The sequence below is a fragment of the Lithobates pipiens genome, unplaced genomic scaffold (genome assembly GCF_037356315.1).
Source record: "Lithobates pipiens isolate NorthernLeopardFrog02 unplaced genomic scaffold, aLitPip1_a1.2 Scaffold_25, whole genome shotgun sequence".
Classification (NCBI taxonomy): domain Eukaryota; kingdom Metazoa; phylum Chordata; class Amphibia; order Anura; family Ranidae; genus Lithobates; species Lithobates pipiens.
Genome location: NW_027507787.1, coordinates 223794056 through 223810479, shown reverse-complemented (window position 1 = coordinate 223810479; position 16424 = coordinate 223794056). Strand labels below are relative to the sequence as shown.

The 16424-nt window shown below is 45.6% G+C and overlaps 1 protein-coding gene across 1 annotated transcript in view; it reads right to left on the bottom strand.

Annotated features, from left to right (window-relative positions):
* Positions 1–8115: 8115 nt before the first annotated feature.
* LOC143930915 (alpha-2-macroglobulin-like protein 1) overlaps positions 8116–16424 on the bottom strand; it is a 139133-nt gene continuing 130824 nt past the window's right edge. The window contains exons 34-36 of the mRNA XM_077455601.1: positions 15472–15574; positions 11225–11267; positions 8116–8250 (exon numbers count right to left, since the gene is read on the bottom strand). Of these exons, the coding sequence (XP_077311727.1) occupies positions 11230–11267; positions 15472–15574 (141 nt within the window). The 3' untranslated portion in view covers positions 8116–8250; positions 11225–11229. The remainder of the gene's footprint in view (positions 8251–11224; positions 11268–15471; positions 15575–16424) is intronic.

Below are 16424 nucleotides of genomic sequence, written 5' to 3'. Positions count from 1 at the left end.
AGCTGGCACACTCTGTTTGTAGCAGACTGAGAGGATGAGATCACAGTGCCTCTCCTCACTTCTTGTCAGAGGCACTGAGCTCAATGGACAGCTTAGAGCCTTGGACCAATGGTAAAGCACCATTGGAACAAGCTTTCCAATAAAAATGCTGCAGTGGAGGCACGCCTCTCACTGCAGTGTCATAGAAGGGGGGGTGAGTCTAAAGGACACATGTTCCCTTCCAGCCTAGCCCTCTTAACTAGAAGGAAAAAACATGGGTTTATGGGTATAAGATTTACCCATAATCTTCTGCTGCTGAAGCTAAAGCTAAATCATATATTATGCTATATGTTATAACATAATCATTTATTATTTATCTACTTAGGCCACGTACACACGGGCGGACTGTTCGCTCAACTTTGTCCGCTGAACAGTGTTTCAGCGGACAGTCCGTTCGTGTGTGGGGCTTCAGCGGACAGTTTCAGCGGACAGTTTGACGAACAAAGTTTTTCGGAAATTCCGAAAAACTGTCCGCTGAAACTTGGTTTGAGCGGACAGTCCGCCCGTGTGTAGGCCACTTTCGAAATGAGCAAACTGTTCCCGCTCGGAGGAAAGTCTGCTCATTTCGAGCGCGTGTGCAGGTAGGCGGGGCCCGCGAAGGAGACGTCGCGGGCCCCGCCGCCTGGTATGGACTTAAAGGGGAACCCCAACGCCGAAAAAAATCGGCGTGGGGGTCCCCCCAAAGTCCACAACAGACCCTTGTCCGAGCACGCTACCCGGCCGGCCAGGAAAGGGGGGCGAGCGAGCGCGCCCCCCCTCCCGAGCCGTACCAGGCCGCGTGCCCTCAACATGGGGGGTGCCTTGGGGAAGGGGGGGCCGTGCGGCCCCCCCACCCCAAAGCACCTTGTCCCCATGTTGATGAGGACAAGGGCCTCTTCCTGACAACCCTGGCCGTTGGTTGTCGGGGTCTGCGGGCGGGGGGCTTATCGGAATCCGGGAGCCCCCTTTAATAAGGGGGCCCCCGGATACCGGCCCCCCACCCTATGTGAATGAGTATGGGGTACAATGTACCCCTACCAATTCACCTGTAAAATAAAAGTACCCAAAAAAAAAACACAACACACGAGATAAAATATTTTATTGCACAGCTCCGGGGGTCTTCCGTCTTCGGGGGTCTTCTCGCCGGACTCCTCCGCTATCTTCTTGTAGCTCTTTTGCTAGCGGAGGAGTCCGGCTTTCTTCCTCCCCGCCGCCGGCCTCTTCTCCCGACTTCGGGGGTCTTGTCCCCCTCTTCGGTTCTTCTGCCGGGCCACCGCGCCTTCTTATAGCTCTTTTGCAGGCGGTGGCCCGGTCTTCTGTCGCCGCCGCCTTCCGTTCTTCTGCCGGGCCACCGCGCCTTCTTATAGCTCTTTTAGAGGCGGTGGCCCGGTCTTCTGTCGCCGCTGTCGCCTTCCGGTCGCCTTCCGTTCTTCTTGTTCTTCTTCTTCTCCAGGAGATGTTGACACGTCGCTCTCTCCGGCCGGAATGCCAGAGCCGCGCTGTGCGGCCACTTATATAGTGACAATGGGGCGGTGTCACATGGGTTGGTCACATGGTGACCCCGCCCCCTTACGATGTCATAGCCCCCATGTGACATCAACCCATGTGACCAACCCATGTGACATATACCATGTGACACCGCCCCATTGTCACTATATAAGTGGCCGCACAGCGCGGCTCTGGCATTCCGGCCGGAGAGAGCGACGTGTCAACATCTCCTGGAGAAGAAGAAGAACAAGAAGAACGGAAGGCGACCGGAAGGCGACAGAAGACCGGGCCACCGCCTCTAAAAGAGCTATAAGAAGGCGCGGTGGCCCGGCAGAAGAACGGAAGGCGGCGGCGACAGAAGACCGGGCCACAGGTGGAAGTTCAAGCAAAAACCGCCAAAAAAACACTACAGACCTACCAAACTACCTTTTTCGCGCCTGAAACGAAAGCTTTTGGTCAGATACATTATGGAGTTGCTCCAAAAGCAAGCAATCATAGAAGTTCCACAGGAGCAGAGAGGAGAGGGTTTTTACTCTCCCCTTTTCTTGGTGTTAAAGAAAACAGGAGACCTGAGGCCTGTGTTGGACTTAAAAAAGTTAAACCAAATGATTCTAGTCGAATCGTTCAGGGCATGCGTGGCATCAAAAAGATTTTTGTTGGTCTCCCGGAATGGTTGTCTTTGATTTTTGGACTCTCACAAAAGAGGGTTGTGTGCTTCGCCAATTCCGTTTGAATTCTTTCCTGGGTCTATAAGATCTTACGTCCCGGTACCTTTCTGGCAAGTGTCGTCTGAAGGGCGGATTTTTCTGTTGTTTGGATCTTCTGTCCGACGGTATTAGACCCGATTTTCCCCCCGTGACCTTTGATATTGCGGAATCTAATTTTGAACCAAAAAGGTTAGTGCCATCATAAGGGATCTTACACCAGCTGGATTTGGAAGTTGCGTCAGCAACCCAAGGTTTTAGCCAGAGAGCTCTTCTGGAAGTTACTGAGGCTAGCATCGCTCTTGCTGAGGACCTTATAACGTCCACCGCTGCCTCTGCTACAAAATCACCCGCAAGGCTGAGTTCCTGCAGTGCTGAAATAATCTTGTCTTGGTCTGCTGCTTCTACAATTAATTTTTCAACGCCAGACGTCCAGGAGGTGATGGCTCTACCGACTGCTGCTAGAGCAATTGCTGGCCTACAGGCCCCCCCCCCCCCCCCCGCTGCTGAATAGGCTTTCTTAAGGTCGAGGTCGATCTTGCGATCCATCACATCCTTAAAGGTTACGGCGTCTTCTATTGGTAGGGTTACATGGCGCGCTAAACGCATCAGTGAGGAGTCTACCACGGGAGCGGAGATAAGAGGGTTCACTGCTGGCTCTTTTAGGGATAGAGCTTTGCTAATCTGTTATTCAAGCCGGACTTCTTTTCTGGTTTTTGCCATTCATATTTTATGAGCTCCTCTAGCTCTTCAATAAAGGGGAAGACCTCAGGGTCTTTTTTTAGGTTAGGGAAATATTTCCGTAACTTAGGTGGGACGTCTCTCTCTTCTTCCCAACCGATCGCCTCCTTAACTGATTTCGCAAATGGGTTTATTAATGCAAAGTCGAAAACTGTAGGGGCCAGGGGTTCCTCATCCTCTGGGGAGTCATCTGGATCCTGAGGGGTGTGAGAAGTTGAGGCTGAGTTAGATGACCTGATTGGATTATATGCTGTCACCTGCAAGATTGTTTCTTTAACCGAGTCTCTTATAATATTGGAAGCTTCTCTAGCGTCAGCTTCTTTGTCTCGAGTTGCTTCTTCCAGACAGATTTGGCAAACAAGCTTACTAGGTAATGCTTGCGCTCCACAGACCCAGCAGGTATTAACCGCAGGACGTGTATGGTGCTCCTCTCGGTGTGAGGATGACACTTCTCTGCAATGACGGGAAGACCTTGACCGACTACGCCGAGAGTGAGAGTGTCTTGAGGGGGAACGTTCCTTTCTTTTAGAATGGGATGACCCCGATGACCTGCCAGAGCTACCAAAATGAAAGGTATTAATGGCAGTGCTCTCTTTTTCTCCTCTTCACTACTTACCAATCCATACGTCCCCTTACCTTGTAGTTCTGGGATGGTCTACTAAGGCAGCGGTCTCCATAGGGAAGAATAGAGTACACCAGAGATCAGGAGGACTTGTCTTGCAAGGCAGCAGGCTGTGTGCAGAGATCAGGATGGTAGATGGTGTAGAAAGCACAAGCAGCACTTCAAAACGAAAAAGTCAGTTTTTAAATAGCCCGCCGTTGCCGGAGGAGTGACGTCACCACCGCGCATGCGCACTGGCCGGCTGCGCCGCCCTGCGCCATCTTGGATGCTGGCAAATGCAGAGGGCAAGGGGAAAACGTCACTTCCTGAGCGCCGAGCATCCGAACGCAGCCGCCATGATGGAGAGGTCACAGCGCTGTGGAACTACAGGGCTCAGCATGCCCAGAGCGAAAGGAAAGGGAAAAAAAAGGAAGAAAAGAGAAAAACGAAAAACAAGCAGAAAGAGAGGCATGCCTGGGAAGTAAGTAGGAACCAAAACAGATAGGGGGGAGACCGCTGCAAACTATTAAAACCTTTTTAAGGTTTTGTCTTTTAAAGATTTGTTATGTTGATTTTGTTGTCTTGCCCCTGAGACCACCAGAGTGGGGCCCCCTGCGTTATAGCTCATTTAGAGACCGTACGGACAGGGGCTTCCAGGTAGGAGAGGCTGAACCTAGCTGGGGTAGTGCGGTAAGGGGCTCCATTGCTAACCGATCGCAAACGTGATGTCCCATTCTTGTGAGGAAAAAAAGGAGAATGCAACGGTGGACTCCTCTTCAAATCTTATAGCTAACCAGTCCTATCAGGTTGTGGAGGCGGAGTCACAACCCAGTGTGTGTGCTGCCATGATGCGTCAGGAAATGTTCTTTAACTCAGCGCTCATTTTCGTATTTACTATAGCGTCTTGTAAAAAAGACACTGGAGCTAAAATGAGAGCTATTTGCAGGTCTGAGCATGCTCAGTTGTGTTGGCACCTAGTTGTACAAAAATGGGGAATTTATCTCTTCTCAGACTTTTAAAGATATTTCAGTGTAGAAATCACTTGTTTACACACTTTCAAAGCAGATTATCTTTAAATAATATACTGCTCAGTGCTATTTAGGCAATTATATCTTGCTCTAAACAATATTTCCATGTGCAATTCTCCAGGTTTTAGCATAGTAAGGGTTTGGGCACTATTTGGTTTCAGGGAACTATAGTAAAGGGAGTATTTTCTCACCAGCGCTGTAGTAAATACCGTTTTAGCGCTAATTAGCATTAATTTGCGGCAATTGCCGATAATTAGCGCTGCGGGGCTATAGTAAATGACCCCCCAAATCTCAAAACGAGGCATGGGGCTGAAGTGGTTAATAAAACCACTGCCACCATTTTTAAGGTCTCTGCTTTATAAAGTTTTGGGGGTTTTAAGTAATCTTCCAGCCTAAAATATGTAAAAATTTGAGGAATATGAAAAAAAATTGCTCTGGCATCCAAAGAGGTTAAAGGGGAAGTATAAATGTTTCAAAGATTTTTGCATGTACTGTACATGTAAAGGAAATCAACTTGATATAAATATTCTCATCATTATTTTTTTTTTTTTTTTTAAAACAACAGTGTCTCGATCAGGGGTAGGCAACCTCAGCCCTCCAGCTGTGGTGAAACTACAAATCCTATCTTGCCTTTGCCTCTAGGAGTCATGCCTGTGATGGTCAGGGTCTTGAAATGTCGCATGGGACTTGTAGTTTCAAAACAGCTGGTGGTCTATATGATCCATTGCCAGTCCGTATCCCAGGGAGTGCAAAAGTGCCTGCCCTCTAGGGGTCATCTGTAAGGTGCCAGCCATTCAAAGAACTTTGATGTGGAGAACTGTGCTGAGGCAGGGGCGGACTGACCAGTCGGTCACTCGGGCGCCGCCCGAGGGCCCGAGGACATTAGGGGCCCGGACTTGGCCACATGAGAGGCCACTTGCAGCGGCTGAATTACATGCCGCGATGCCGAAAATAACACAGCTAACTGTGCGCTGCTCCCCGCCGGCCCCTCCTTCCCTCCCGTCCGTCCCAGGTGCTTGTACTATATGCGTCGTGACATCACCTGGGACGGACGAGAAGAGTGGAGCGGCTGGCGAGGAGCAGCACGCTGTTAGAAGTACTATTATCGGCATCCGGTGACTCGGTAAGTGAAGCAGATGACACCAGGGCCGCTACACGTGATGGGGGGGGACCCGGGGAGTGTACAGATGTAAGGGCCCCGGGTCCCCCCACCCCACAGTGTCCTCCAGGCTGTGTGTGTGTCCCCCTATTTGCATGTCCTCCTGTGCTGTGTGCGTGTCCCCCTGTGTGCGTGTCCCCCTGTGTGTGCGTTCTCCCTCCAGTGTCCCCCTGTGTGTGTGTTTTCCCTCCAGTGTCCCCCTGTGTGTATGCGTTTTCCCTCCAGTGTCCCCCTGTGTGTATGCGTTTTCCCTCCAGTGTCCCCCTGTGTGTATGCGTTTTCCCTCCAGTGTCCCCCTGTGTGTGCGTTTTCCATCCAGTGTCCCCCTGTGTGTGCGTTATTCCTCCAGTGTCCCCCTGTGTGTGTGTGTGTGTGCGTGTGTGTGTGTGTGCGCTCTCCCTCCAGTGTCCCCCTATGTGCGTTCTCCCTGCAGTGTCCCCCTGTGTGTGCGTTCTCCCTCCAGTGTCCCCCTGTGTGTGCGTTCTCCCTCCAGTGTCCCCCTGTGTGTGCGTTCTCCCTCCAGTGTCCCCCTGTGTGTGCGTTCTCTCTCCAGTGTCCCCCTGTGTGCGTTCTCCCTCCAGTGTCCCCCTGTGTGTGCGTTCTCCCTCCAGTGTCCCCCTGTGTGTGCGTTCTCCCTCCAGTGTCCCCCTGCGTGTGTGCGTTCTCCCTCCAGTGTACCCCTGCGTGTGTGCGTTCTCCCTCCAGTGTCCCCCTGTGTGTTGCGCGTTCTCCCTCCAGTGTCCCCATGTGTGTGCGTTTTCTCCCCCCAGTGTCCCCCTGTGTGTGCGTGCTCCCTCCAGGGTCCCCCTGTGTGTGTGTGTGCATTCTCCTTCCAGTGTTCCTGTGTGTGTGCATTCTCCCTCCAGTGTTCCTGTGTGTGTGCGTTCTCCCTCCAGTGTCCCCGTGTGTGTGCGTTCTCCCTCCAGTGTCCCCCTGTGTGTGCGTTCTCCCTCCAGTGTCCCCCTTGTGTGCGCGTTCTCCTTCCAGTGTCCCCCTGTGTGTCCGTTCTCCCCCCAGTGTCCCCCTGTGTGTGCGTTCTCCCCCCCAGTGTCCCCCTGTGTGTGCGTTCTCCCCCCCAGTGTCCCCCTGTGTGTGCGTTCTCCCCCCCAGTGTCCCCCTGTGTGTGCGTTCTCCCCCCCAGTGTCCCCCTGTGTGTGTGCGTTCTCCCTCCAGTGTACCCCTGTGCAGGTGTAGCTTCAATGTTGGGATCAAGGGGGCCCCATGATCTTCTATTGCCCGGGGGCCCCATGAGTTGTCAGTCCGCCCCTGTGCTGAGGTCACCATGTCAATGACACATTCTGCATTAACTGCTTGCCGACCATCTCATGCCAATATACATTGACAGAAGGGCAAGTACAGGCATATTAATGTACTTGTACGTTGCCCTTTAAGAAGCAGCTTGCGGGCGCATGCCCACCGCGGGCTCCTTGAGTGTGATCGCTTGTCCCGCAGACTTGGTGTCAGTGGGGATACCCACGATCATCTCACGGAGAGGAAGAACAGGGGAAATGCTGATGTAAACAAGCATTTCCCCATTCTGCCTAGTGACAGGACACTGATAACTGCTCCCTGTAATCGGGAGCTTTGATCAGTGTCATGTCACATAGCCCATCCTCACAGTTAGAATCACTCCCTAGGACACACTTAACCCCTGCAGCACCACCTAGTGGTTAACCTCTTCACTGACATTCACATTAACACAGTAATCAATGCATTTTTAATCGCACTGATCGCTGTATAAATGTGATTGGTCCCAAAAAAGGGCCAAAAGTGTCTGATCTGTCCACCATAATGTCGCAGTCACGATAAAAATGACCGCAGCCATTACTAGTAAAAAAAAAAGATGTTAATAAAAATGCCATAAAACAATGCCCTATTTTGTAGACACTATAACTTTTGTGCAAACCAATCAATAAGCGCTTATTGCGATTTTTTTTTTTTTTTTTACAAAAAATATGTAGAAGAATACGTATCAGCCTGAACTGTGGGGAAAAAATGTTTTTTTATATATATTTTGGGGATATTTATTATAGCAAAAGTAAAAATAATGCATTTTTTTTTTCAAAATTGATGCTTTTTTTGTTTATAGCGCAAACAATAAAAACCTCAGAGGTGACCAAATACCACCAAAGGAAAGCTCTGTTTGTGGGGGAAAAAAGGACGTCAATTTGGTTTGGGAGCCACATCGCACAATTGCGCAATTTTCAGTTAAAGCAACGCAGTGCCGAATGGTCTTTTGCCAGCCAAATGGTCTGGGGCTGAAGTGGTTAACAGACAGTAGACCATGTCTGAGAAAACACTGGGCAGTATGGTAGAAAATTAACTATTGACTTGGCTGTAATAATTATGAAGTAATGAAACAGAAATAATGCGACACTTGGTATCATAAGTTTATTTTTGCAGAACACAATCTCAACATAATGTATACTGCATTACTTCAGGCTTGTCGCCTTCTGGAGCATTTTCGGTTCAATTTGGTTTTCCTGCTTTATCTTACATTTCCTTTAGTATCTGGAAAGAAAAATAATGTAGGTGAGGAAGGTGGTTATGCCTTAAAACATTGACAAACGTGCACTTATTAATAGTTATTATAAGTCAGCCATACACTATATGGTTATAACGCCTCAAAAAGGCCCTGTCCCCATCCACATCACAGCATCACCAGCACATAGAGGCCAGAAAAGGAAACGGGACGTCTATAACATTGTATATAATTGTGCCAAAAACCATGAAAACACCAAAACGTATTAATCGATCATAGTGTGTATTAGTGACTGATGATTTCCTTACTTTGTAAAACTCTTCCGCCAAAATAAAATCCTTTACCCATCTGCTAAAATGATTATTATTATTTTTTTGTGCACAGTTGCTTGTGTCACATGCGCAGTGCACTGTACAGTCTCGGGCCACTCCTACTATCTGTAAGATGGGGAGAATGGATCTGGGGGCTGGGATGAGGTAACGCTAGTATGCTAACCCAGAGGTTACATCATCAGTAACCAGCCAATGGCAGAGAAAAGAGGACCCTGAGCTGGAAGAAATAAAAGAGGAGAGGGCAAAGATGGAGGATGAAGTGATGAAGAGAAGCATGGACCTTGAATTGCTTGCGGGAGGCTGAACTGTATGGCAATGTGCAAAAAAAAAAACGCAATAAAATTGCAATAATAAAGCATCTACAAAATGGGAGATAGATTTATGGCATTTTTATTATAACTTTTTTTTACTAGTAATGGCGGTGATCAATGATTTTTAGTGGGACTGTGACATTGTGGCGGACAGATCAGACACCTTTGACACTTTTTTGGCACCATTGAAAGCGATCAGAGCTATAAATAGCCACTGATTACTGTATAAATGTCACTGGCAGGGAAGGGGTTAACACTAGGGGGTGATCGAGGGGTTAATTGTTCCCTAGAGAGGTGTTTCTAACTGTGGGGGCAGTGTAGTGACTAGAGGAGGAGAGAGATCACTGTTCCTAATCACTAGGAACAGATGATCTGTCTATCCTCCCCTGACAGAACAGGGATTTGTCTGTTTACATAGACGGATCCTTATTCTATTTCTCTCAGGAGTGATCACAGGTGGCCAGCAGGCATTGTGGTCACCGGGCACGCCCATCGGCTCCAGCATCATGCTGCGGGAGTGCATGCATGCCCCCCTGTGGTCTTAAAGTGACTGACGTATCATGACGGCGATTCCCCCATGAGAGCCGACCTGCCGCAGTACAACTGCTGTGGCTGGTCTTTAAGTGGTTATAGTCTCCTGACACAAGGAGGAGAAACAGACATATTTTAGTTGTACAGATCAGTATCTTCATAAGAATGATCAATACCAAAGCCTCTATGTGGTGGCACACTACAGTGGGGAGATAAAAAGTGTTAAAGGGGTTGTGAATGTACCACATTTTTGTTACAGTAGTTGAAAACTAATTGGTAGTATGTCCCAGCAGTCCTGGAGAAATTTCTCTGGCTAGGTCAGTGGGGACTAATCTGAAATGCTTTAAAGGCATTGTACGCAAACGTTTTTGTTGCTTTAATTATGCATTAGTGTAGTTAAATCCCCTGTTTTGTTACTTTGTAACGATGGGCTCACATGTCGTGGTTGTAGTTTGTGATGTCATGGCTGATCGATTCCCCTTTGTCCATATATTTCTACAGCTAGCCTGTCCCTATTCCCAAAGGGACAAGACAACTTCCTGTTCCAGGTCACACAATATCCAATGCATGCCTTACCATTTGCTCTGTTGCATCACAAATATGGGAGTGCCAATGTAATAAAAAGAAATCTTCCAGTTGCATTGTGAGCTCTTGGTGTTTGTGAATGCTCTGACAAGATTCAGATGAACAGGAAATGCACTGTCTTTAGACCATTCAGGCTATGAATGTTATGGTGATAGAGTGAAGACAGTCATTGGTTACCTGTTTATATTCAGTTATTTTCTTTAACAGTCCTTTTCATCCTTGAGCACAGGCAAGGTAGTGCTTTAGGGACACTGAGCACAACCTTTGGACACTAGTATTGCACGGGATCACTGTAAATACTCCGAAGGAGATAATGCGGAGAAACCCCCTTTTTCAGACATCATGTACAAGCAAACAATTAGCTATGCAAGTTAGTAAATATTCTGATAGCCTTCTGAGCCTTAACTGTTCATCCTATCTATCTTCTTAAAGGGGATTTCCATATTCTGATAAGCCTCTTGCCGCAGACCCCCACAACCACCACCCAGGGTTGTGAGAAGGAGGCCCTTTTCCTCATCAATATATATGGGGACAAGGTTCTTTGGGGTGGGGGGCACAGAGCCTCACCTGCCCCAAAGCACCCACACACCCCCCCCCCCCCACGTTGAGGGCATGTGGCCTTGTATGGTCCAGCAGGGAGGGGCACTTGCTTACCTCCTCTTCCCTGACCTGATGGGCTGCATACTAGGATAAGGGTCTGGTATGCATTTTGGGGGGGGGGGGACCCACACCATTTTTTTTTTAGGCAAAATTCATACCAGACCGAAAGGTCTGGTATGGTCTGGGGGGGGGGCATGCCACATTTTTTTTTCAATTTGGCATGAGGTTCCCTTTCAAGATCCATAGCAGACTTGAAGGGCCTGGAATGGATCTTGGGGAGACCATGCCATTTTTTTTTTCATTTTTGCTGTGGGATTCCCCCTCAAGATACTCAGAGCACAAGTCGCACCACAAGTCGGATCATCATTATCCAACTTGGATGCGTCTTTTATTTAAATCAAGGGGCTGAAATTCGGACCAGTTAAGACGGCTCTCATAAGGAACCATTGATTTTGAATAGAGGTGGAGAAACGCTGATCAAAGCAACTTTTTCCTGGCGTTGGTAGTGGCCGCGCAGCTTGTTTTTGCATGAGGCCTTACTCTTGGAAGCTGAATGACTGAGCGCTCTTCTGTAGTAATCCAAGTACATGAGGCTCTGTGCTGGTCGGAATATGAAAAACTGGATACAGAATAAATGCACTTACCAGAGCTACAAGGGAGAGTTGTATTCTGCAAAGGCTTCATGAACTAAAAAACAGAGACAGGTAGGACACTGTAAGTGTTTTCATTCAAATGTATAATAACTGAAACGGTAAATGTAGCAGCTGAGTGTTGTACTGTGTAAGTCATCAAATGAAACAGAATGTTTGGTCTTTACATCATCTCTTTTATTAGCTAATGTAAAGTTTATCTAACAATAAACTTCTCTCAATTGTTTCCTCTTGGTTTGTGAAATATACCATTTAAAGCCTTTTTTATGTGTCGTTAACAGCAAAACCACCAATTGATCCTGCCAGAAAACCAGCAAGCTTCTAACTGCAGTGAACTAACAATGCTACACTAAAATCTACAAAACACCTTCCCCTATTTTTCAAAGATGGGCAGGAATGTTCTGTAATCCTGTCTTAGGGCGACAACCAGGGGTCAAGTCCTAGGAAAAAAAGTCTAGGAACTCCCACCCAAGATACACTCCCCACCAAAAAAAATAAATGATACGCTCATATGCACAAACGCTTCAAAAGTGGTATTTTTCATCCAATTTTCGTATTGCGTGTATAAAGCTTAACTGTTAGTACATAAAACAAAAACGATCCTCAATAAACATAAATACGTTAATTCTCTGAATAATCATTATTCATCCAATTGTGCTTCCATGCAAATGTGAACATCATGTTCTGATCTTTATTGGGGAATGTTATTTTGTATATAGAGTGTTTATGTGGTGAGTTTACACTTTTCATTGAACAGAGTTTGGATAACACAGGGTTAAAAGGAAAGGTCATAAATGAACTGCACATTATCTGGACAGAATGCTTGGGGAGATAGTGATGTGTTCCTGCTTAGGGGCTCCAACACACACTCGCTGCTATTCCAACCCTTCACATATTTCCACATCAACTTCCATCCTGTCATTAAACTTTGCCAGGTATTGTGCTCAGCTTACCACCCCAAACTGATGTTCCTCCCTCAGCTCACCTCTCTCCCTGCATGTCCTGTGAGCAGAATAGCTGATCTACCCGTCAGCTAGACCTAGACCTGATCTACCTGCCAGCTAGCTGTGATTGACAGGTAGATCGAAGCGTAAGCTGTCATGGGGCCCCCTACTGGTAATGCCTGAATGGTCAGGTGTGCAGCACTTACTATTGTGAGCTGTGTCGGCGGCTGCTGGCGTAGTACCTGCCACACAGCTCACGTACTTCAAAGTCTTGCAGGACACGGCTGCTAATGGGAACTGAGTTTCTGTTGTGGAAAAAGTACAGGAACTCCGTTCCCATGCGTTCCCGCAGGATTTGAGCCCTGGCGACAACGTTGCTTCTCCATAGATATAGTACTATGAAGGCTGAAAAAAATAAAACAAATGCAGCCACCTCATCCAAGAACCGGTAAACTAAAATATAGATAGATACTTTTATAATGCAAACTTACATACGGTTACATAGTTAGTCAGGTTGAAAGAAACGACACAAGTCCATCTAGTTCAACCTACAGAAAGAAAGAATAGCAAACCTCCACATACATAAATCTATACCCACAGTTGATCCTGAGGAAGACAAATAAAAATTCCAATAAAGCATGATCCAATTCACTTCAGCAGGGGAAAAAAAAATTACTTTCCGATTCCCCAGAAGACATAGGGATATTCCCTGGATTAACAACCCCTGGTTTTATTACCTGAAAATGTTAGTATTCAGTTATATTTTGTGCATTTAGGAATGCATCCAGCTCTATTTTTATAACTATCTGCTAGTTTTTGAGGGAGCCTATTCCACATTTTCACAGCTCTTACTGTGAAAAATCCTTTCCACATGTAAAGGCTAAATCTCTTTTTTCCTCCAGATGTAAAGAGTGCCCCCGTGTCCTGTGTAATGACCTCAAAGTGTATAACTCAACATCAAGTTAACAATATTGGACAACTTATATATTTATACATGGTGAGTAGGGAGGAGCTCGATGTTGGAGTTGAACGTAACTTTAACTTGAACATCTGGTGTTCGCCGAACAGCGAATAATATTATGGGACGTTCTTGGCAAATTCAAGCGTGTGCATTGATGTGTGATGATTGGCCGAAGCATGCACCTAACCTGCATGCTTTGGCCAATCACGGCGCGCTCTGCTGCGAGAGCCATAATTGGCCAAAGGCAGGGTGCCTGACTAACTATGTAACTGTATGTAACTTTGCATTATAAAAGTATCTATCTATATTTCAGTTTACCAGTCCTTGGATGAGGTGGCTGCATTTGTTTTATTTTTTCAGCCTTCATTGTACTATATCTATGGAGAAGCAAAATTGTATGTTGTAAATAAGTATGTAAAAAAAAAAAAATATCTTATAACAGGAAATGAAAAAATAAATATATATATATATTTATTTATTTATTATATATATATATTATATAATTTAAATAAATATATATATATTTATTTTTTCATTTCCTGTTACAAGATTTTTTTTTTTTTTACCGACTTACTTACAACATGTTTCATTTCCTGTTCTAAGATATCTTTTTTTTTTTACATACTTATTTATACATAATGTTACTGTATGTGTATTATTATATGATCATAGACATCTTTTGTTTCAAACAATATTTTATTTTATTTTTTTAAATTATCATTGCAGTGGTCTAACCTGTACCTATCTGTAAACAGAAAACATCCACTTTGACTATTTTAACTATATTCTTTTGTAACCTATTTATTTTAATTTGTTCGATTGCGGAACTGAATTATATTATTTTATTCTACACTGTTTGCTTTACATCTTTTCCTGATAAAGAGCCAATCAACACCTTGATGGAGTGTTTTACTTGTTTTATGACCAATAAATACCTACCCGGTGTGAGGAACACACTTGGCAGTTTCTTTCTAACCTATGGGCACCTCTGCTTTTTGAATTTTGGGGTCTCACCCCTATATTATTACCTCACAATAACATCAAGCCATTTACAAAAGCTTTGTTTTTAGAACATTGGTTGAGTTTTCTAATCATTAATGAGGTGAAAACAATGTTTATTTTTGGTCCTAGTGACAAGAAAAATTTGAAGTAGCAAGATGGGAATTTTGCCTTAAATTAACTAATTTCTAACAACGTACAGTATGATTGATGGTGACGCCTTGTACCCGTGCCCGCAGGGATGTGTGTAAGCAGTATCGCTCTTCCCCTTTCTATATATAATATTTCACTTAATTGACATGTTGCATTAAACTTTGCTATTGTTTATGTTCTTGGTAGAGTTATAGGCCTCTTTCACACTGATGTCCCGTTCAGGCCCGCCTGTCAGTTTTTCAGGCGGACCTGAACGGGTGCTCCATAGAGGTCTATGGAGCGTCGGATGTCAGCGGTGACATGTCCGCTGACATCCGACCCGCTCCGATCCGAAAAAGTGTAACGGAGGAAAAAGCTATTTTTCCATCCGTCTGCGGATCGGATCGGATGACGACGGGCACTGCGGTCCGTCGTCATCCGATCTCCCATAGGGGAGAGCGGCGCTGTGACAGGTCCGTCCCTGCGCAGTGTGCAGAGACGGAGCTGTCATCTCCCTGCTCAGCGGGGATCGGCGGAGTGATCCCCGCTGAGCAAACGGATATCCACGGGGCGGATCAGAACTGATCCGCCCCGTGTGAAAGGACCCTTACTGTTCTTGATCTTCTGTTAATCAAATTACAGATACCCTCCTGATGAAGTGGCAATAGTCCACGAAACTAGTTGAGATGTTATCCGTGATCAACTATCCCATTGCGGTCTCCTCTGTTTGGGGATCATTGTCTTGGTGATATATATGGACTGTTATCATGTTTTTAACCTATAAATGATGATTATTTTTGTATTAATAAACTTTTGTAGTACTTTCATTTATCTGCCTACACCATTGAATGTATTTGCCTTACCTTGCCGAGACTGTCCAATTGCCCCTTTTCTCTTGGGAAGCTTGGTTGGGGACCAAGCTAACGATCTCTTTATTTTCAAATTCTGGATGATGGTACATATTATGACTTTTTACCTTCATTATTGACCACAGAGACTTCTACCCTTTTTTCAATGTACCGTATGTGGTTTTGAATGGGAAATTATGTTCGTTCCAAAGCTGAATGTCAAAATCACATACAATTTTGAAGTCTTTGTAGGCATTATTGAGTGTGATGACCAGACTTTTTTGTACAACTGTTTGTATGAAAATCTAAAACTGGAAATATTTAATGACGGAGTCTAATGCTAATATCACATCTCACCTGTCTCATAATAATCATACACTCTCACAATACCAGGCTTCTGGTCTGTAACCTCGATGTCCTGTTCTATCTGGATGTCGATATGTACAGGATCATGTCCTATCTAAGGAGACAAGAAGACCCAAATCAGGGCTGAATATATCCAAACAATAGAGGACAAAATAACGTCTAATAACATTTGCTGAAAATGAAGTCACTGTTTCTGTCCCTTTCACAACAAATAAGTGTGTTGGAGGACTTCAAATAAACAAAAAATGTATTTCTGCGCTGGTCTGATAATGAACTGCTGCAACCCAAATCCTGGGCAGGAATATAAACACTAAACAAAAAGCGAATGGTGCGCTGTTCCTTTAAATAATCTCAGCATGTGTGACCATGTATTGAGAAAAATAAGTGATACAATCTAATTGAATGATACTCCTAACTTGAATGTATTATATATAAACTGTGATGTAAACTAAAAATCCACCAAAAAAAAACAAATGTCCAAAAAGTTCTAAAATCATGAGGGTGTAACCAGGTGGCAACAAAAGTGAGTACACCCCTAAGTGAAAATGCCCAAATTGGCCCCAATTAGCCATTTTCCCTTCCCGGTGTCATGTGACTCATTAATGTTACAAGGTCTCAGATGTGAATGTTAAATTTGGTATTATCACTCTCAGTCTCTCATACTGGTCACTGGAAGTTCAACATGGCATTGGCAAGAATTGCTGCTCTACATAAAGATGGCCTAGGCTATAAGAAGATTCCCAAGACCCTGAAACTGAGCTGCAGCACGGTGGCCATACAGTGTTTTAACAGGGCAGGGTCCACTCAGAACAGGCCTCTCCATGGTCGACCAAAGAAGTTGAGTGCACGTGCTCAGTGTCATATCCTGAGGTTGTCTTCTTATATAAAGTCATATTTCCCAGAGGTTGGGAAATAGATGAATGCTGCCAGCATTGCTGTAGAGG